The sequence below is a fragment of the Camelus ferus genome, chromosome 32 (genome assembly GCF_009834535.1).
Source record: "Camelus ferus isolate YT-003-E chromosome 32, BCGSAC_Cfer_1.0, whole genome shotgun sequence".
In the NCBI taxonomy this organism is placed as follows: domain Eukaryota; kingdom Metazoa; phylum Chordata; class Mammalia; order Artiodactyla; family Camelidae; genus Camelus; species Camelus ferus.
This window is the reverse complement of record NC_045727.1, coordinates 12,230,160-12,252,293: the sequence shown is the minus strand read 5'-3', so window position 1 is coordinate 12,252,293 and position 22,134 is coordinate 12,230,160. Positions and strand designations below refer to the sequence as shown.

Below are 22,134 nucleotides of genomic sequence, written 5' to 3'. Positions count from 1 at the left end.
CTCACAGTCACCCACCTGTCATCAGAGAGCAAACGGATAGTCTGATTTGTCTTCTGCATCCACGAATAAATCCCAAAACTACCTCAGTTCAGATTCCGGCAATATACTCCCAAAACTTCCCAGTGATGTGCACACCTCAGTTTTGTTTTCTGGGTTTGGAGAGTCAGATCATAATAGGCCGAAGCTTGAATTTTTGACAAAATAGTGTACCCTTGATGTCCTTTCCGGTCACAGGTCATTAACTTTTCTATCATTGTTAAGCAGCTCCGCACCCTCCCCCTGATATGAGGCACGTTTTTGCCCCCAGTGCCCTGTCTGGCATCTCTGATCCACACAGTCGCCGTGTCCAGGTTCGCCTGGGCCCAGCAGTGCTAGAGGGAAGTTAAGGTTTTAACTCATCCCCTGTTTAACATTTAACGTATTTGCCATTTTGCTCTTACAGAAAATGTTGGAACAAGGCCCTTTGGCATAGTTCCTGCACGTATGTGTTCTGTGCTTGGAGAAAAGGTTCCGAGAAGAGACTGTTTTGTCAAAGGACACAGAGAACGTTCAAGTGTGAGGTAACATTGAAATACAGTCATGATTACTCAGCACAACCCTGTCGGAACACACGCAAGCCTCCCCCCAGAGCCTCCCCGTCCCTGAGAGAAGACCCTGCTCCTCATATCTGAGGGCACACACAGAGGAGGAGGTTTCGGGCCCCAGGGAGGATTCACACACAGGAGGGGTCCCTGTGTCCTGCTCACACAGATGGGCCTGAGAGGACAGGGGGCACAGGAGGGGCACCTGGCCTGGCACTAAGGTGGGGACATTGGACAGAGCAAGGGACAGGAACTGTCACTGAAGTGTTCTGGTCACCAGGTCACAAAGTGTGTATCTGGGCCTGAACAGCAGGGGACGCTCGGGATCTGGGCCTGAGGGTCTTGGGGGAGGGGAACTGGGACCATCCCCTGGCCATGCTTCTTGCTTTCTGCTCAGCTGTGACTCATGCCACCAACCTCTGGGACACACACAGCCCCACCCCTGCCTACCACCTGCCCCTTCAGGCAGAGGGACCTGACCCCAGGCCAAGGGAGGGATCAGAGGGCTGAGGGAGGTCATTTGCATGACTGGCCCCTCCCTCTCTCAGAGTATGAAGAAGAAGAGAGAGAACTGGGGACACTCTACTCATCTGTGGGGCCACAGAAGGCAGGACCCAGTGACTATAACCACCATGGCCTGGTCCCCTCTCCTCCTCACCCTGCTGGCTCAGTGCACAGGTGACTGGATGAGGGACAGGAGAAGGGGCCCTGGGAGGACACCTGGGCCTTGGGTCCTCCTCTTGTGTCTGGGCCCCAGCAGCAGCACCTCTGTCTCTCCCCCTTGTAGGGTCCTGGGCCCAGTCTGTGCTGACTCAGCCGCCCTCTGTGTCTGGATCCCTGAGCCAGAGGGTCACCATCTCCTGCACTGGAAGCAGCAGCAACATCGGGGGTAATTATGTAAACTGGTACCAACATCTCCCAGGAACGGCCCCCAAACTCCTGATCTACGATAACAGCAACAGGGCCTCGGGGGTCCCCGAGCGCTTCTCTGGCTCCAAGTCTGGCAGCTCTGCCTCCCTGACCATCACTGGGCTCCAGGCTGAGGACGAGGGTGACTATTACTGCGCATCCTGGGATGACAGCCTCAGTGGTCACACAGTGCTCCAGGCCCGTGGGGAAGTGAGACAGAAACCTGCTGTCCCCCAGCCATGGGGCTCCCTGGGCAGAGCCACCCTCTGCCAAGTCAGCTGCAAACCCCAGTGAACTTACTCTAGTGGAAGTGTCCTCATCATATCAAAATCTGCCTCCAAAGCCTGTCCTTGGTTTATACACGTCGCCTGATGTTCTCGGATGGAGTGAGATCCCTGGGTGCTGGGTCAGGCAGCCCTGGGGACAGAGGCACGGGGGCTGCGATAAGTGTCAGGGCTGCTGTCACACCACACAGTGACCGGGCGGCTTTACTAACAGACATGGGTGTTCTCACGGTCCTGCAGGCTGGACATCCAGGACCACGGTGATGGCAGGTTGGTCTCCCCTGAGGCATGTCTCCTGGCCTTGCAGACCGCTGTGTTCTCGGTGTGTCCTCATGTGTCCTTTACTCCGTGTGCTCACCCCACTGTGTCTTTCTGTTCTTAGAGAGACACCAGAATTGTTTCCTAGGGCCCCTCCCTTATGTCCTCATTAATGTGAATTTCCTCCTTCAATGCCTTATATCCAAAGCCAGTCACATTGGGTTCAGGCTTCAATGTATGGTTTTGAGGAAGCCCAGTTTAGTGCATATCAGGGGATTCGGACAGAGCCCGGGACACAGAGTTTGGATACAACTGATTCAATCATCAGCCCACCAGACAATGAGAATCCTCACCATTTACTGACCACAGTATGTCCCAGAGAGTGTCTCCAGGCTCAGGACACTGTGTGTAAAATACAGGAAGGGTCCTCCTGCTCAGGGGCCTGACACTGTCTGCGGAAAAGAGAGGACACATAAAACAGATTTAAAATGAAGGGTGAGTCACAGAGACATAGTGGTGGTGAGGGTGTAGGGTGGGAGACAGGAGCCTGATGTGCTGCAGGGAGTCCGCAGAGTCTGGTTTGGGTGATGAGGTCTGGGGGCTGCACAGAGGATGAAGGGGTCAGAGGTGAGTTTGGAGGTGGGACCAGGTTGGGGTGTGGGAGACACTGTGTGAGACTCTGAGTCGTGGAGGTAGGGAGGGGCATGTGATGGGGGGAAGGAAGGCAGATTCCCCTTGTCGTGGAAGAGGAGGGACTGAAGATCATCATCGGGAAGGAGAGACCCTGAGCTGGTTGCTGGAGACGTGGTCGGGGGTGTGAGCTCAGTCCACTGTCCCAATGTGTTGACCATCGGGTGATGCCAGGTTAGTTAAACTCAGCATCTCAGAGGTCAACCAGCTCCTGACTCACCAGGAATCCCGGGAACGCTTGTCTCTAGGTCACTCACCTCCACATTTAAGGACAAAGTCCCCTGTACCTGGTCACTTTCACATGTTGGAGGAAGCGAATGACGGGGATGAGCTCTGCTCCTGCGACCTCGATGCTGCCTCCAGGGTAGAAACCTGCCCTTGGGAGAAGCAGGGAAGCTTCTGTCTCTGCCCCATTACTGCCTCTGAGCCTCAGACAGTGGGGCTCTCTAGATGCTTCTGGAAATTTGTTCCTGTAGCAGTGACTGATCATACGTACTTGGCTCCACCAGTAACTGTCTTGATGAGGAAAAAGGCCACAGGACACGTCAGGCTGAGACGGCAGAGACTTGGCTCCAGACCAGACCCCAGGCCTCAGGGCACAGGGTCCTCTGCACCCTCCACAAGCTCCCCTCACGACCTGTGGGGACTGGAAGGCTGTTCTGTGGGCAGGCATTAGGGCGGGCTCCCTGAGTCCCAGGACAAACAAAATCTAGTGGGAAAATGAAAGAAACTCTGCTAGAAATCAAATTGGGATGGAATGCAGTGAAAATCACAAAACCACACTGCAGTAGGAAGAAGGAGGAAGGACTTAGGCAGGCTTTACACTGGAATAAATAGTAAACGGTGAGATGACCCAGGTGCCCGTGTCAAGATGCTTTCTGGGGTCACTGGGCAGAGTTGGGGCTGGGGGATGAGATGTCTGAGCCCGCAGGTGCCCTGGGGACTGTTGGTGATCTCTGGGTTCTGGGCCAGGACAGCTGGCAGATACTCCAGGAATCTCGCTCTCCTGGTGGGCAGTGTCCTCACTGAGGGTGACCTTCTGCACCCGGGCCCCAGAGGCACATGAGCTCCCATCTCTGAGCACACACTTGCCTCGGGGAGTCATTGCTCAGATTATGTCCAAGCAGGACCGTCTCATGTCAGAAACAAATCTGCAAATAAAAATCTTCTGCGATGCTCCTGAGTCATAGTAAAGGGACAGCTGGGGAGGGTCGGGTCAGAATTCCAACAAGTGGACTCAGCAAGACGAGCTCTGGGGCATCCCTGTCAGGGTCCTGATCCCTGTTCCAACCCCTCACTCACTGGACGGGACTTTCCTTTAGGGCGGAAGAGGAAGATGGGATGGGTGAACCTCTGCCCTGCTCTGTTCTTATGATCCGCACAGGCGGTGGGTCACCCCACTTTCTACTCCTTGTAACCCCCACCTCTCCTCCAGGGTGTGAGTCGGACTGTGTTGACTCAGCCGTCCACAGTCTCTGGGTCTCTGTTAATTACATATCTAACACATAAAGTTTTATATATTTATTAAAAATATGTAGTAAGTTAAATTTACATATTTGATAAAACAATATGTTAAACATATACATAAAATTACATACACTGATTATATGTATAATATTTTAAAATTAATATATTTACTAAATTATAGTGTATGTCAAATATATACATTTAATTTGACAGTGCATTTTACATAAACATGTAGAAGATATTGTGTATTATAGTTCATATTGTTAAATAAAATATACATTATATAATAGACAGCTATGGATATATTTTCTAATACCTTTTATGTTACACATTGCACATTCTATATTGCATGTTAATAATTGCACATCCTGTTTATATTAGTAACTGCTTGTCATGGGGGGTCCCATTCTCTCTGCGACCTTCTCTCCCTGATTACAGGGACTTGGGTCAGACTGCGCTACACCATGTTCCGAGTCTGCGTCTCTCTTTGTGTGCGTGTGTCATCGGGGTATGTCTGTGCATCTGCGAAATGAGTGAGCAGACATTTCTCTAGCAATAAATCCAAGCTGGAAGGCATCAGGATAGCACCCCACCAAACACACAAAGAGCTATTACTAAGACTTAAAATAGAAGGCACAGAGACCAATCTAATTTGCTGGTTCTAGAAAACAAAGGAAAATCTCCCCAAAAGCAACCAGATCAAATATGAAAATTCGGGCTCAAGATAATTTGAACAGAGATGGAAAAGTTCCTCAAAGTCTGAGTAGAATCCAGCTGATATCAAGAAAGTCCCACTGGGACCCCAGAGAGGACTTGGGCTGAGGCCAGGGTCTCTGGAGAGTCCCTGTGAGGGGGAGAATATGCACTGTAGACGGAGAGCAGATGTGAAGAGGTCTTAAACCACAGGTCAGATGCCCCTTTGAGGGAGAGAGACGCGGAGGTTTCAGCGCTGACCCCTGACTCACTGCAGGAGAAGAAGATGCCATCACTGGACACCACGCCGGGGAACTCACTGATGCTCTAGGCGGCAGGGCCAGCGGCCTCAGCCTGGTCCTTCACATCCAAGGAGCCCAGTCCAGAAAAAGCTCTTACCCATCTGGCAGCATCACCCAGAGCCACCAGGGGAGCTGTTCTCGGCTACTTCCCTCACTGTGCTGGGCTCCTGGCCCCGGGGTCCTCTGCCATATGCCATCTGCAAATCTTCACGCCAGTGCTGTCTCCTCATTGCTACCCAGACCGTCCCCCCAGGAAAGCATTGAGTTCCACTCTGGTGTCTTGGGGATACTTCAGACAATTTAGAAAGTTGGCTCAGGGCTCCCTCCAGAAGTCAGGAATCCCTGCTGGCAACTGTAGAGAATTCCAGTTTTGTTTTATTAGACAGTGCAAGCTGCCATAATTTCATGCTGACATTGCCACCTTTCCTTCTGAAACCTGGTTAAAGTGAAGAGACTCCATATAATAGATAATTCTTCAAAAAAGGGAGGTTGTCACCTCCAGCCTGGCTCTGCAGCTCTATGTCTCCCCTCTCCAGCCCTGGTACCCCAACTGCTGCTCCTGGGAATGGTCCAGAACTGAGTCAGAGGAGATCCCTGTCCCTTCTCACCACAGACACGGGCTCTGTGACTTCCCAGTGGACTCAGTGCTGGAGGAGGAGGGACAGCTCAGCTCCTCCGAAGAAGACAAGCAGGGATTTCACAGAGGAAGGGAGACCTGTCCCAGGGATGGGGGTAGCTGTGGGGGGACTATATTTCTGGGTCTAGGAGGAGAGTATCTCACCATCTCCTCTTATAACCCTCAAACTCTTCAGGGAAGAGATATAGGACTGAGGTCACAGGGGCGGCGGGAATAAATTTTCAGACATCACCCCCATCACTCAGTCTCTCATCACAGTGCCTTATCGGTCAGGGTGACATCTGTGCATCTGCTCCCTCTAGGACTCCCCTAGGGGACATCGGTGACACTGGGCAGGGAGAGGGAGGAGGCTGATTTGCATGAAGCCCCTTCTCCTCCCAGTGGATCCGGGAGGCATGTGGAGTCCCGAGGACCCCACAGTGCATCCCAGGATTCTGAGGAGCCACATGCCGGGAGCTTCCCCACCATGGCCTGGACGGTGATTCTGCTCGGGCTCCTCGCTCACGGCTCAGGTCAGGGGTCGATACACTGCGTTCTAGGGGGACATCTACAGCCAGGTGTCGGGGTGACCCTGATCTCCATAAGCACGCTTGTCTCGCTTGTCGCTTTCAGGGATGGATTCTCAGACTGTGGTGACCCAGGATTCGTCCCTGTCAGCGTCTCCAGGAGGGACAGTCACACTCACCTGTGGCCTCAGCTCTGGGTCTGTCACTACCAGTAACTACCCCAGCTGGTACCAGAGGACACAGGGCCAGGCTCCCCGACTGCTTATCTAAAGCACAAACAGCTGCCCGTCTGGGAACCTCAATCGCTTCTCTGGAACCAGTCCGAGGATGAGGCCGAGTATTATTGTGCTCTGGACACAGGTAGTTACAATAACACAGTGATGTAACCTCACGGGGAAGTGCTTCCAAAACGTCCCCCTGAGCTCAGTGGGTTCAGCCCTGAGCGGCAGGAGAGGAAGAGAGAGGGTGAGATGTCAGCCCCACAGCGATAGGGGGCGCTCTACCCCCATCTCCTGCCCAGGGGTTCCAGGCCATGTGCCTACTCCAGCCTCCCCCAGGGTGTATCCATCACTCCTAGGGGTCCCCTTTTCTCCCAACATGATGGTGACCGGGGCTCAGGTCCAAATTCTGTCCAGCAGCTGTGAGACTCAGGAATCCAGCACCATCAAGACAACCTTCCTTGTTGACCTTGCTGTTATCAGTCTTGACAGTAAACTTCCCGCACTGCGACCTCAGCAGGCGTCCCAGCAGCATTGGGCAGAGACATAGGGTCACAGCCCCACTTCTCAGAAGTGGGCCGGGCCTTGTCGTCCCTTGGGGAGTGTCTGGGGGTCCAGGGTGAGGAGCCTCCATCCCATCAGAACATCCAGCCTGAGTGAGGCGGGCCGTCGGTGTGGTCAGCTGTCCAGTGCTCCACCCAGGATTCTGGCAGCCCAGGCGGAGCTGGGCTTTCTCCCCATCCCTCAGTGTGAGACTGAACGCGGGAGACAAGGCAGCCTAGTCTGCACTTCTGTCCCCCTGCTGGGGACATTGGGGCCAGAGAGGACTCAGCCCTGACCCTGCATGGGTTAACAGGACTGTGCCTGATTTGGGAGCAGAGATGGACACTGCAGTGCTCCTCCCTCTCTGGTGTCCCTGAGGCCATGGAGCCCAGGGGGCCAAGCACCCACCTACTGCAGCAACGCAGCCCCTCTCAGCTTGGCTTGTGTCCCTGGGTCAGTAGGTGCTGGTTCCCATGCCCCCAGGATGCAAAGTAGCTGGTGACCATAGCTGCCCCACGGTCCCCAGGATGGAGTCAGCAGCACAGAGCAGTGGGGTCAGGGTCCCCCTTTGCTGGGACGGTGGCAGTGAACACACCCCTGACCTTCTGCTGCAGGATGATCCCTGACCAATGATGACTAAAGGGGACTCAGTTTCTTGATGTCACCTCCCCAAAGTCAAGATTCCTGTAAAAATGTCACTTGTCATATCAACAGCTGTGAAAATAAATATCGATGTGAAAACAGAGTCCATTGGAACCAATACTGAGATGACTCAATGATGACATATATTTAGGGAACAACATCAGACCCTCGGATGAGCAGGTAGAGACACTGGGAACAAACGGAGCCTGAGGTGAACCGAGGTAGAAATAGAACCAGGAGAACAAAGTGGATGGAAACACAGACCTGAAATACAACAGAGGGAAATAAAAAATAAATCTTTCTGCAGGGGCTCAAAGACATGCATTGCGCATTATTATTTTATTTCCTTATTTGATTATTGACTGATTGATGATTCCTTGGAAGGATAAAAGGGCTGCCATCCCTTCTGCTTATTTTCCACCACCATGAACATTCAGAGAGCGTCACCAGGGGGCGCTGTGGGTCCGCTCAGATCCTGCCAAGCCTGAACCACGTTCAGGTTCCCCACTGCAGGGGCCCTGCACCTGGGCTGACTGGCCAGAGCTGGATGTGGGAGCAGGTGCTTCCCCTCAGGGGACAAAGCCCGAGCCCCAACCTCCGCAGGCCCAGCCTGTTTGTGGAGCTGCCACCTTGGGGGAGGACCCAAATTGTATGGTGTGTGGGCTCTTGACCCTGTCTGGCCCCAACCCTCTTCCCCAGGAGCAGAGGAGGAGGAAGGGGGACCCCAGGGACAAGCCCCGCCCTCCTCTTAGCTTCCCTGGTTTCTCTTCTGTCTTTTCTATGAGCTCCCGCACCTCCCCTCCACTCTGATTCTTGATTTTCCTCCCAAACCCTGGGCTCCCCCTCTTCCTACAACCCTCCACCTAGTGACCTTTCCGGTCATTCCCAAGGCCACTATCAGAAGCTGGTGACTTTTCCCCAGATCTTCCAGGAACCGGACACTCACTCCCTCTTCGTCCTGCTGGAACCTCTCTGACCTCTTCCTTCCTGAGAGGCCTCACGTCTCAGGACACTCAGATTTTACCCCCACTCACCCCTCTGCGTTCCCCCATTTCCAAGAAGATCCAGTGAGTCCTTCCAGCAGCTAATGGATGCCCTTTCATGCCCACCACTCATCATCTCTGCCCATTAGGTGAGAAGTTTCAGGGGAAGGGAACTCCAGCTTCCTGACTACCTGGGTAGGAACTTGCAGCTGAACTGTCTCTGTCCCCAGCTCTTGGACCATTGATTTTGTATGCACTGAGCACAGGAGACAGGGGGCTCTTGGCATGGACAACAGACATCTGTCCCGGTTCTCCGTGCAGGGCCCCCCGGGCCCCCCACAGGGTCCTCTTGGCAACCCTGGGGACCCTCGGGCCAGGCCAGCCTGGCCACCCTTGAAGGTGTGATACTGGACACGAAGGACACTCCAGCCCTGGGACTGTTTGGTTGGGACAAGGATAGGAGCTAATTTGCATAAAATGCCCTTGGTCCTGTGGTGAGAGGATAGGAGAGTAGGGTAGAGGCGGTCTCAGCGGAGCTCGGGGGCGTCTGCATCATGGCCTGGACTCTGTTCTGCCTCCTCCTCCTCTAGTGCACAGGTCAGGATGCCCTCAGCACCCTGACTCCCAGCTCCTCACCCCCCTGCCCCACCCGCAGGGAATGACCCACCTTGTGCTTCCTTGGGACATAACAGGTGTCTGTGTTTCCAGGCTGCCTCTCCCAGCCTGTGCTGATGCAGCTGCCCTCTGCATCTGCTTCCCTGGGAGCCTAGGCCAAGCTCACCTGCACCCTGAGCAGTGGCTACAGTGGTTATTACATGGACTGGGAAGAGCAGGACCCAGGGAATGGCCTATGGTTCGAGATGGGAGTCGGCACCACAGTGTTGTTGAATCCATGGGGGATGGGGTCTCTGATCACTTCTCAGGATCAGGTTCTGCTTTGGAGCACTACCTGACCATCTAGAACGTCCAGGAGGAGGACAAGGCTGACTACATCTGTGGGACAGACCATGGCAGCTACGTGTAACCCACAGTGACACCCCCAGAGTAGAAGTGACACAGAAACCCTGCTCACAGCTGGTCCCCACTCCTCAAGAAACCTGAACCACAGTTCATGGGACACCTCCTGACCTCCCCTGAGATTTTCCAACTTCCCAGGGATTTTCATAACTCAGACCCTGTCAGTGAGGACGGTCTGTCTGTGCACAACCTGTCTGGTCTCGATCCGCAGCGAATGTTCCTCTTGGTTGGAAAACATAAGCTAATCTGGGTTGAATTCCAGTGAAATACATCCAGCCGTGAACTTCAAAGCTGCAAAACAGCGTCCGAGGCATCCTTCCCTTTTGCAGTCTGTACGACATTTGGGTCGTTGCCCACCATGGAAAGTAACACGTGCATGAATCCACGTGACTGTGCTTGGATCGACTGCTTGAATGTACAGGAGTTTTGGAAGGAGGAGCATCAGTGTGTCCTAAAGAGTGTCCCAGGGATGCTGGTGCTGGGGTGTGTGCTAACATCATGGGTGAGGGGGTAGGAGGAGGGGTTAAATGAGGGGAGATTGAAGGAGGGAAATCATCCTGAAGAGGGCTGATGGGGGATGAAGTTGTGGGAGGCCCCTTAGTCTATTACCATGAATTTCGGTATCATCAAAGATTTCTGCGAAGACAGACGTGTGAACAAGAAAACCTACACCCCTGTGTGATGTGATGCATGTCTGCCCTGGGTTAACAGATCACCAAAGTTGCAGAAATGCGTGTTCCCACCTTGATCTCAAGTTTAACCCTTTATCCTCTCAGCGAACAGAGGGGGCTCCTGTGATTTTGGGAAGGGACAGGGGCTCAGGTGTCACTGACAGAGGAGGGAGGGAGGGGGCCCAGAGCTAGGTGAGGGGCTGTGGGTGGGTGTGGAAGGTGTGGGGCCAGATCAGGAAGGAGACTTGTGGTGCTGAGGGGTTGGGATTTCATGCAAACAGCAGTGAGGAGTCATTGAATGGTTTAAGGCAGAGTTGTCTTGAGCTGAAGGAGGATTTTTTTTTTTGTTGTCTGAGGAGAAGCAGGTGGTCCTGGCTACAGGATGCTTACTGAGATACCTCTGAGTTCAGATGATCATGGAGCATTTGCACAACCGAAGCAAATTTGGACACAGGATATGGTGAAAACCTGATGGTTTCTTCATTCAACAGGCACACACTGCATTTCTACTGAACTGAGACAATGAGCAAGAGAACCCAGGTGTGGTCATTTTTGTTTATAATACAGAAAAATTGTAGGAACTCTAAGACAGGGTCCTCACAAGAAATATGTGACATCACTGTGAAAAAAAAACTCCATCTTAAGAACGCAATCCTCACACATGAGAAATATATCACAAGTAGATGAGGTATATTAATACAATGGAATACTACTCAGCCATGAAAAAGAATGGAATAATGCCATTTGCAGCAACTTGGATGGACCTGAAGATCATCATTCTAAGTGAAGCATGCCGGAAAGAGAAAGATACCATATCACTCATATGTGGAATCTACAGAAAGGAAAAAGAATACACTAATGAATTTAATTATGAAACAGAAAGAGACTCACAGAGAAAACAAACTTATGGTTTCCCGGGGGAAAGAGGGTAGGAAGGAAAAAATTGGGTGTTCAAGATTTGCAAATATTAACTACTGTCTATAAAATAGATAAAGAAGTTTTTGTGTGTGTGTGTGTAGAGCACAGGGAACTAGACTCAATATCTTAAAGTAACCTATAGTGAAAAAGAATATAAAAACAAATATATGTATGTGTGTATGACTGAAACATTATGCTGTACACCCAATACTGACACTTTGTAAACTGATTATTCTTCAACAAAAAGGAAAGAAATATATGACATGTGCACTACTAAATGATATGCCTGCCGAACTAAATCATTTCCACAAATCACACTAAACTCCATCAAAATTCTGAAAACATTTCCTGAGTTTTGAAATGCCTGCTAGGTTTCCAGGTTTCAAAGATGACTTTTTGCTTCTTCATGGAAAATCCAAATCTAAACTCTGTCCTTCAATAGCCTTACATGTCCTTCAAATGAAGTCACTGTCCCCTTGCACATGTGGGCCAGTTAGCTTTTCTAGACTGTACTCTGGGAGAGAGCTGTACCTTTTAAAGATTCCATATGCACAGCTTTGTAGCTTCCATGTACCAGGACTCCATTTGGAAATGAAAACGCTTTATAGGATGTGACTCAGCATAAAAGAACCACAGATTCCGGTGAGCAGACCATGGACAGGTGAATGGAGACAGGGACCAGGTGAGCTTCCCAATCAGCTTGGCCCTCAGGTGTCTGGCCCTCAGGGAGTTTGTGTCCCGTGACCTGCAGGGGGTGCTGTGGGGCTGCCCTGTGGCCTGGGAGCACCACTCACGCCCAGAATCTGGGCCTGGGGGCGGAGCTTGTGCTCCTAATGGGGACTCGCAGTGTGTCCTCTCTGGCTGGCAGAGTCCCCTGAGCTGGGACCCATTGGTCTCAGCTGGTGCCTCCTCCTAGGGTCTCACAAGGGGGAAGCCAGCCCCCACCCACTCAGAGTCTGGGCTATGAGCTGAGCTCCAGCACCAGGGCTCAGGGAGGGGCTGGGCGGTCCCTAGGAGGACACTCATTTGCATGGGCCGCTCCTCCACTGGCAGAGGCTGGCAAGAAAAGGAGGCCTGAGGCAGCCCAGCCCCAACGTGGGTACCAGAGGACTGTGAGAACCATGGCCTGGACACCTCTCCTGCTTCTGCTCCTCTCTCACTGCACAGGTAGAGACGGGCCTTGGGGACTGGGTCTCAGGTCCCTGCCTGCAGCAGCCCCTGTGGCTCAGACTCTGGGAATGCTTCCTACAGGTCCTGCCCCATCTGCCCTTTGTGTCTGTGTTTGCAGGGTCCCTCTCCCAGCATGTGGTGACTCAGTCGCCCTCCCTTTCTGCATCTCCGGGATCATCAGCCAGACTCACCTGCACCCTGAGCAGTGGGAACAGTGTTGGCAGCTACTACATAAGTTGGTACCAGCAGAAGGCAGGGAGCCCTCCCCGGTACCTCCTGTACTACTACTCAGACTCTGATAAGCAGCAGGGCTCCGGGGTCCTGAGCCGCTTCTCTGGGTCCAAAGATGCCTCGGCCAATGCAGGGCTTCTGCTCATCTCTGGGCTGCAGCCTGAGGACGAGGCTGACTATTACTGTGCTGCATACAAGAGTGGCTCATACACTTCACATGGTGCCCCAGCCCCACAGGGAAGTGAGACTAAAACCAGCCCTATGCCCTCCCCACTGGGCCATCACTGCTGCTCTGCCTGGGACCAGGTCTCACTCAGGGTGACTTTTTGTTGTCACATCTTCAGGCAGCACCTGAGTTTTCTCAGAACAGCAAATCTGACCCTGTCACAGCCTCTTCCTCATCTCACATCTGAGACTGAGCATTGCTGTTGTATGTCAGCCTGCTCGTGTTTCCACAGGCAGACGTGACTTGTTCCGAGATGAACACCTCCCCATGGAGATGTTATAAGTGGTAGACAGTGGTGGGTCCTGGCTCCTCCCATCTTAGCGTCTAAGGGTGACCCCAGGATGCTTCTTGTCTAAGAGCTTCATTCTGAGGTCTGAGATCCAAAATCAACATGCGGACGTGAGCGGTAAAATACACACTGGCAATGAACCATTGGAAGTTGACAGTAGAATGGAAAAGTAGCAATTTATGGCATCAAATTAAGAAACACGCAAGGATAAATCTGAAAAATTAAAGCCTCCCTTACTGGTCCAACAACAGAGCCTCCTTGACCCCCCGCAGGGCTCCTCCTGAGTGGGAGGGTGATGACTACTGTCACACAAGCTGAGCACAGCCCGGATGGGCTGGACTCCAGTCCCTGGTACAGGAGATGGGCATCTGCCCCCCACTCACCAGAGTGTGATCCCTCAGTCCCCGCCCCCGCTGTGGGCAACACCAGCTGTGGTTTTGGAATCTGCCGTCACTTCAGCTACAAGATCTGGAGAGAGTGATGTTCTGGAGTCAGTATCATCCTGAATGAGCTGAAATTATCCTCCTCTCTTACTGGTCTTCCAGGGACAAACCATTTGTCACCAGTATCTAGAGTAGCCCCCCTCGTGCTGGCTGGGGAGGACAAGGAGGAGACAAGTCCCACCCGTGGGACCCAGGGCACCCAGTCCTGCTCTGGCCAGTCCCCACGTGTCCCATGAGCCTGGCCCAGGCTCTGCTGGTGAGCCCTGGGCTCTGAGACCTTCATGAAGCAGAATCCCTGTCCAGGAGGGAGGAGCTCCTGTTCGCCAAGGTGCAGGAGACCCTCCCTTCCCATGGGGGACCAGCTCCTCTCCCATGTTTATTCCCGTTAGTCTAATTGTCTCTGAATCTGATTTCTGTTTTGTTTTGCTTTATTGGGGGGTTATTTGAAAGGATCTCAGTTCATTGGAGTCTAGAGCCTATGATCCAACCCTCAATATCACACAGACCCTCAACATTACAGGAACGTTTCTAGAACCTTTTTTCTGTCTTCAATACCAGTATATGGAGGACTTTGCTGAATAAATGTAAGGTTCCCAGGGGAATGGGTAACAGCTGTGGAGGCCACTAGGCTCAGAAGACGAGGAAGCAGCTCCAATTAATTAACTAATTTAGTCATTAATTACAGATGATTATAACGACTCACCCTCAATCCTTAATTGAAACGACTGAAAAGTTAGACCAAACATGGAAAAAAAATCATGAACCCATCCCAGATTCAGAAGAAGAAAGAATGAATACTGAGCTGAGCAGTTAAAAGCAAATGGAGCCCGAGGTGCAGGAGGGGAGGACACTGTGCCTCTACCATATTGTGTTCTAGGGGCCACGAGAGCCATCACATGCCTGTAATCATGTCCTGGGGGTGGGGATCTAACAGGCGTCCCACAGAACGACACCACCAGCAGGAAAAAAGCGTTGGACTGTCTGGGTAACACGTATAGAATTTTTGTCCATATGAACCGGGAGAGTACGCTGTAGACTGTTCCAGAATGAAGTTGGTTTATTTTATTCATTTATTTTTAGGTATTTTGGGGGAGTAATTAGGTTATCACTTATTTTCAGTGGAGGTACTCAGGATTGCACCCCGGACGTTGGGCATGAAAGCACACATTCTACCACAGAGCTATACCCTCCCCCTTGAACGTGGCTCAGAATGGCCCTGTATTTGCACTGACCCAGGCACATGGAAGGATCTAACAAGATGCCAGGTGATCCTGAAATACATGCAAGAGAAGGACTGTGCAGTACATCCCTGCTTTAGCACCTGGAGGGCATTCACTGTCTAGAAATGATCTAGACGGTTAATGTCTCAGTTCCAAACCCAGTGGAGGAGCCTCCTCCATGTACTCATTTGGTGAATAAGATGACATTGATACACGTGCCAGATTTGTCTTCCCTCCAGGAGTGCTGGGTGGTGACAGAGGGGCTGGGGGGCCCTAGAACAGAGGCCAGTAGGGGGCACTGTTGCACAGGTCCTGAGAAGGCAGGGTTTGGGGCAAAGCTACCACTGAAATTTTTCTATTGACACCTGCACACTTGATAGCGACCTAACAGGCATGTGGCCTTGGCTGGTTTATGTGACCAAAATCAAGGATCACACACCCATTCCTGGGAACAAGGTTGAGAACATGTTGCCCAGCATCTCAGTTTGTGCCCCTAAAGCCTATCCTTTAACAACACATTATCTGATTGTCTCTCATTCAGAAGGGTTTTCCTGGGAGATTCCATGATAGGTGAGGGCAGAACCAGAGATACACGCAGATCCCAGGTCTCAATCAGGATGGCTGCTGACTATTCAGAAGTCAATCCGTGAGCACCATTTACTGGACACCTGCTATGTGCTGGGCTCAGGCGGCAGATACACATCATTAGAGGATGGAAGCTGGGCCACGCCCGGGGCCTGCCTGGAGTCCTCTGCTCAGGGCTCCCAGCTGGGAACCCCCCACCTCTGGGCCCCACACAGCCCAATCAGAGCCCATGCCCTGCCCCCTCAGGCATAGGGAGTGGACCCCGGGCCCAGGGAGGGATCAGAGAGCTGGGAAATTATTTGCATGACTGGCCCCTCCCACTCTCAGAGTATGAAGAAGTGGAGAGACCTGGGGATGCTCTGCTCAGCTGTGGGGCCACCGAAGTCAGGACCCGGTGACCATCCCCACCATGGCCTGGTCCCCTCTCCTACTCACCCTGCTGGCTCACTGCACAGGTGACTGGATGAGGGCCAGAGGAAGGGGCCCTGGTAGGACACCTGGCTCTGGGTCCTCCTCTGTGTCTGGGCCCCAGAAGCAGCATCTCTGTCTCTCTCACGTGCAGGGTCCTGGGCCCAGTCTGTGCTGACTCAGCCGCCCTCCGTGTCTGGATCCCCAGGCCAGAGGGTCATCATTTCCTGCACAGGAAGCAGCAGCAATATCGGGGGTGGTTATAGTGTTCAGTGGTACAAACAGCTCCCAGGAACAGCCCCCATACTGCTCATCTATGGTAACAGCAATCGAGCCTCAGGGGTCCCAGACCGCTTCTCTGGCTCCAAGTCTGGCAGCTCGGCCTCCCTGACTATCACTGGGCTCCAGGCTGAGGATGAGGCTAACTATTACTGTGGATGTTATGACAGCAGCCTCAGTGGTCACACAGTGCTCCAGGCCAGCAGGGAAGTGAGACAAAAACCTACTGTCCCTCAGCCCTCGCTGCTCAGCCAACACAGCTGTGTCCTTTCTTTGTTTTGTCTGAAATGTGGGTCTTAGACCAACCCTATGGGACTTTATGTACAGAATGTGTCCTGACTTCTTAAATTTTGCCCCTAAATCCAGTCCTTGTCAGCAGAACCTTGGCTGCTGTTCTCAAAGTGAACAGGACTTCCTGGATAGCCCTGGGCTGCTGTGCCAGGACTGAGCCCATGTTGGGTCAGAATCAGGGATACGAAGCCCAGATGTGCCTGATTAGGAAGGACTGTACGGAGGTCCATCTATCCACACCCTTGAGTGATCCCCTACCAGGTGACCAGTAGGCTCCAGTGATTGGGTACTACATGAATGACGTAGGGCAGCCTGTGTCCTCATCAATACATCACATGTGACTGAGGAGGAAGAGGTGGGCTTGGCGGGTGCATGTGGGAGCCACTGGATGGGATACGGGGAAGCAGCAGAAGATGATGATGTATGGGTTCTGCACAGAAGGTGAGGGAGGAGGAGGTGAGAGTGAAGGCAGGGACCACATGGGGGTGTGGATTGGACACAATGGTCAGACTGTGGTGTCGGGGATGACGGGGGAGCAGGTGAGGGGAAGGCGCACAGTCAGGGGCCACGCGTTTCTGAGGAAGGAGTAAGTATAGAATCGGGTCAGGAAAGAGTGGAACCGAACTGGGGTTTAGGAGCCGCGTGGGGCGGGGCTGAGCTGCAGTCCCCTGAGATGACGTGATGACCACATGCTGCTAATGCAGGGTTATTGAGATCAGAGACCATCAGGAAAAAGACTGGCTTTTGATAGGTGATCCGGCGTCAATTATCCTTAAAGTGTGTCTCTAGGGGGCGCTCATCTCACATTCAATGGAACATTTACCTACTCCTGTTAAATGTCAAGGAACTGGAAGACCAGACTGGAAGGAAGAAGCCGGGACACGTGTTCTCAGCGCTTCCCACATGCTAGAACCCATGGCTTTGGAAAGCACAGGGTCACATCGTCTCCTCCTGATCGACTGGTGCACACCTCAGGGATGGGCTGCTCACCTCTTTGTGTTGACATCTTCCCAGAAGGTTCCTTTATGCAGCCAGGACTGATCACACCCACTTGGCTGCACCTGTCAGGTCTTGATGAGAAAAAGGACAGACAGGACTGGTCAGGCTGAGATGGCAGAGACTCGGCTCCAGAATGGACCCCAGCCTCAGGGGCAGGGTCAATGTGATGGGTCCACAATGACCTCGTCATGTCCTGTGGGGACTGGAAGGCTGTGCCGGAAGCAGGCGTTAGGATGGCTTGTTAAGTGCCAAGACAAAGTCTAGTGGAAGAAACAAAGAAAAAACTAGATGAACAAGGGTGGAATCCACATAAAGGAAGACACAAGCACAGTGCGGCAGATACGAGGAATGGGGACCCAGGAACCAGGAAATCTCTCCCCTCTCTTGGGGTCACATCAGAAAGACTGCTGTAAAATGGAACACTGTACATGTGGGCTGGATACATCCCAGGGGCTGGAGGAGGTGGCCCCATGGCCAGCAACAGGCACAATGTTGAGTCCAAGAGGGGATGTTGGGGCAGACAGCTGGTCAACCACCCAGACTCCAGGGGAGCTGGGCATACTGTCCTCACTGACTTGTGACCGTCCTTCCTGTGAGGCCCCATCACCTGGGAGATCCTGGGCCTGCTCCTTCAGCACATGGTGCAGATCAGGGTCACCTCCTCCCTGTCCTCCACGGAGTCTTTGCCAAGTCCGGGTCAGGGAGGGGCTGTTAGGAGATGAAGAGTCAGTGTGTATTTCAAGGAGAATGTGGGCTCCTGGAAGAGTCTGTCCAGAAGAGACACAGTTCGTTGGCAGAGTCTTCACTGTGGAACCCGTGTGATGTTGTGTGTGTGTGAAAGAGAGTGTGTTAGCATATTACAAATGTGTCTGCTTCAATTTTTATGTGGTTTTTGCTATTATGATGTTAAAGTTCAATTTAAAATGTCTTAATATGAAATATAAGTTGAAAACTGACAGTTGGTAACACTATTACTTTATTAATCTGGCAGTGGAATTTCACTGTTAGGACTTCGTTTAGAATATTTGTATCAATATTTAATGACAGTCGTTTGTAGTTTCCCCTCTTTAATATCTTATTTATCAGCTGTATTTGTAACTGTTTTAACTGCTTGCTCAAAGAACTAGGAAATTTTACATCTTGTTCAATATTTTATAAAAAATATACAAAGCCATTTTTTTGGACCATTTGATCTCTGAATGTTTTTTAGCTATTCCTCATGAAAAAATATATATTATATTTTCCTATGGTCCAATGCTAGAATAAAATTTTGTATTTCTCTTACAAAATCACTCTGTTTACTTATTTCCTCTAATAATGCCATTTGTATCTTCCAAGGAAAGTTATGTATTTGATTTCCTTTTCTTAAAAGCAGAAATTCTTAGGTTTTTTTTTTTCATTTTCCACATTTGACCAGCAGGGGGAGCTGTGTGCCTGCCCTGTGGTCCCTGCACAGCTGCTTGGGAGGACCACTGACTCCCAGGATCTGGGCTGGGGGCAGGGCCTGGGCCCCTCTTGGGGACTCAACAGTGTTCCTACATGTCCTTTGAACAAACTCACTGTCCCCTTGTCACTGAGACCTGCACTGGTGCATCCATGGGTCAGATAGCTTTTCTAGACTGTACTTTATAAACAGGGGAAGGGGCTGTATCCATTAATGGTTCCATATAACAGATTTGCAGCTTCCATGGATTAGGGCTCCATTTGGAAATGAAAACATTATAGGATGCGCCTCAGCACAAAAGAACCACAGAAGGAAGCCGACCATGGACCTGTGAATGGAGACAGGGACCAGGTGAGCTTCCCAACCAGCTGGGCTCTCAGGTCTCTCATCCTTGGTGAGGTTGTGCCCTGTGACCAGAAGGAGGCACTGTGGGCCTGACCTGTGGTCCAGGACTGAGTCCAGGAAGACCCCTGTCCCCTCCCACCCGAGACATGGGCTCTGTGACTTCCCAGTGGAATCACTGCTGGAGGAGGAGGGACAGCTCAGCTCTTTCGAAAAAGACAAGTGGAGATTTCACGGAGGAAGGGAGACCTGTCCCAGGGATGGGGGTAGCTGTTGGGGGGGAATAGATTTCTGGGCCCAGGAAGAGGATCCCACTATCTCCTCCTTCAGCCCTCAGGCTCTACAGGGAAGAGATTTAGGACTGAGGTCACAGGGTTGGGGGGAGTACATTTGGTGACAGGGGTCACCCCCATCACTCAGTGTCTCATTACCGTGCCTTCCTGGATCAAGGTGACGTCCCCACATCTGCTCCCTCCAGACCTCCCCCAGGGGACATCAGGTGACACTGGGCAGGGAGAGGGAGGAAGCTGATTTGCATGAAGCCCCTTCTCCTCCCAGTGGGTCCAGGAGGCAAGAAAAGGCCCGAGGACCCCACAGTGCAGCCCAGGAGGCTGAGGAGCCGCGTCCCGGGTGCATCCCCACCGTGGCCTGGACGGTGCTTCTGCTCGGGCTCCTCGCTCACGGCTCAGGTCAGGGGCCGGGACACTGCATCTTTGGGGGGCGCCTACAGACAGATGTTGGCGTGATCTTGGTCTCCATAACCATCTCTGTCTCTCTTCTGTCACTTTTAGGGGTGGATTCTCAGACTGTGGTGACCCAGGAGCCGTCCCTGTCAGTGTCTCCAGGAGGGACGGTCACACTCACCTGTGGCCTCAGCTCTGGGTCTGTCACTACCAGTTACTACCCTGGTTGGTACCAGCAGACACCAGGCCGGGCTCCCCGAGCTCTTATCTACAGCACAAGCAGCCGCTACTCTGGGGTCCCCAGTCGCTTCTCCGGATCCATTTCTGGGAACAAAGCCGCCCTCACCATCACGGGGGCCCAACCCAAGGAGGAGGCCGACTATGACTGCTCTCTGTACCATGGTAGTTACCCTGACACAGTGATGTAACTTCGCGGGGAAGTGCTACCAAAACCTCCCCGAGCTCAGAGGGCTCAGCCCTGAGGGGCAGGAGAGGAAGAGGGAAGGTGAAATGTCAGCACCACAGGGGGAGGGGTCGCCGTGCCCCCATTCCCTGCCCAGGGGTTCCAGGCCATATGCCTCCTCCAGCCTCCCCCAGGCTGTGTCCATCTCTCCAAGGGACGTCCCCCCTCACATTATGATGATGATCTGGGCTCAGCTCCAAATCCCATCCCCCAGCCATGAGACTCAGGAATACAGCACCAGCAGGACAATCTTCCCTGTTGATCTTGCTGATCTCTGGCTGGACAAATAAACTCCCTGCACTGTGCCCTCAGCTGGGGTCTCAGCACTGCTGGGCAGGGACCTGTGCTCCCAGCCCCCCTGACAGAAGTGAGCTGGCCCTGTCGGCCCTGGGGGAGTGTCTAGGGGTCCAGGGTGAGGAGCCTCCATCCCACCAGGTCATCCAGCCTGAGCCAGGTGGGCCGTTGGTGTGGTCAGCTGTCTAGTTCTCGACCCAGGATTCTGGCAGCCCAGGGGGAGCTGGGCTTTCTCCCCATCCCTCAGTGTGAGACTGAACGAGGGAGACAAGGCAGGCTAGTCTGCACTTCTGTCCCCCTACTTAGGACTGTAGGGCCAGTGAGGTCTAAGCCCTGACCCCACCTAGCTTAACAGGAGTGAACCTGAGCTGGGGGCAGGGATGGACACTGCAGTGCCCCTCCCTTTCTGGTGTCCTGGTGGCCACAGAGCCCAGTGGGCCAAGTACCCGCCCACTGCAGCAAAGCAGCCCCTCTCAGCCCGGCTTCTCTCCCTGAGGTCAGCATGCCCAGCAGGTGGTTGGTCCCCATGCCCCCTGGATGCGAAGGAGCTGTTGACCACAGCTGCCCCACGGTCCCCAGGATGGAGTCAGCAGCACAGAGCAGTGGGGTCAGGGCCCCCCTTTGCTGGGTCAGTGGCAGTGAACACACCCCAACCTTCTGCTGCAGGATGATCCCTGACCAACGAAGACTAAAGGAGACTCAGAGTTTCTTGATGTCATCTCCCCAAAGTCCAGGATCCAGTAAAAATGTCACTTGTCATATCAACAACCGGGAAAATAAATATTGGTGTGAAAACAGTATCCGTTGGCAGCAATAATGAGATGACTCAGTGATGACATACGTGTAGGGTACAAAATCAAAGCCCCGGATGAGCAGGTACAGACACTGGGAACATGGAGCAGGAGGTCAACGGAGGTAGAAATAGAACCAGGAGAATAAAGTGTATGGAAACACACATCTGAAATACAACAGAGGGAAATAAAAAAGAAATCTCTCTGCAGGGGCTCAAAGACATGTAATGCACATAATTATTTTATTTCCTTATTTGATTATTGAGTGGTTGATTCTTCCTTGGAAGGAAAAAAGGGCTGCCATCCCTACTGCATCATTCCCACCACCACGAACATTCCATGAGCGTCACCAGGGGGCGCTGTGGGTCCACTCAGAACCCGCCAAGCCTGAACCCCACTCAGGCTTCTTCTGACCGGGCCCTGCACCCAGGCTGACTGGCTGTAGCTGGAATGTGGAGGCAGGTGCTTTCTCTCAGGGAACAAAGTCCGAGCCCTGACCTCCTCAGGCCCCGCCTGGAGGTATCACAGCACTCTGGAAGCTGTTTTGGTTCCAGAAGCACATGTCCTTTAGCTGCTCTGACCCATTCACCTGATAACAAAGGATCTAGGCTGGACGGACTCTGGTAGAACAAGCTTGTGCTCTGTTCCCTCTGTGAG

The 22,134-nt window shown here is 52.6% G+C and overlaps 1 protein-coding gene, 1 long non-coding RNA gene and 3 gene segments (V, D, J or C); 4 read left to right on the top strand and 1 right to left on the bottom strand.

Moving 5' to 3' along the window:
* The window catches only part of LOC102523413, a 442,357-nt gene that overhangs the window by 215,837 nt on the left and 204,386 nt on the right, over window positions 1-22,134 (top strand).
* Window positions 1-22,134, top strand: part of LOC102521144 — a 383,406-nt gene that overhangs the window by 163,938 nt on the left and 197,334 nt on the right.
* Window positions 1-22,134, top strand: part of LOC102511799 (immunoglobulin lambda-1 light chain-like) — a 401,923-nt gene that overhangs the window by 193,616 nt on the left and 186,173 nt on the right. The gene's annotated exons all lie outside the window — the stretch shown is intronic.
* LOC102505801 overlaps window positions 1,176-22,134 on the top strand; it is a 222,123-nt gene continuing 201,164 nt past the window's right edge. The window contains 2 exon segments of the V gene segment in view: window positions 1,176-1,259; window positions 1,369-1,671. Coding sequence covers window positions 1,214-1,259; window positions 1,369-1,671 — 349 coding nt within the window.
* On the bottom strand, window positions 12,468-21,648 carry LOC116660953. Its single transcript, XR_004316657.1, has 3 exons — window positions 21,639-21,648; window positions 13,485-13,489; window positions 12,468-12,549 (listed from the first exon to the last, which is right to left on the bottom strand). It is a non-coding gene; the product is annotated as an uncharacterized LOC116660953 (long non-coding RNA).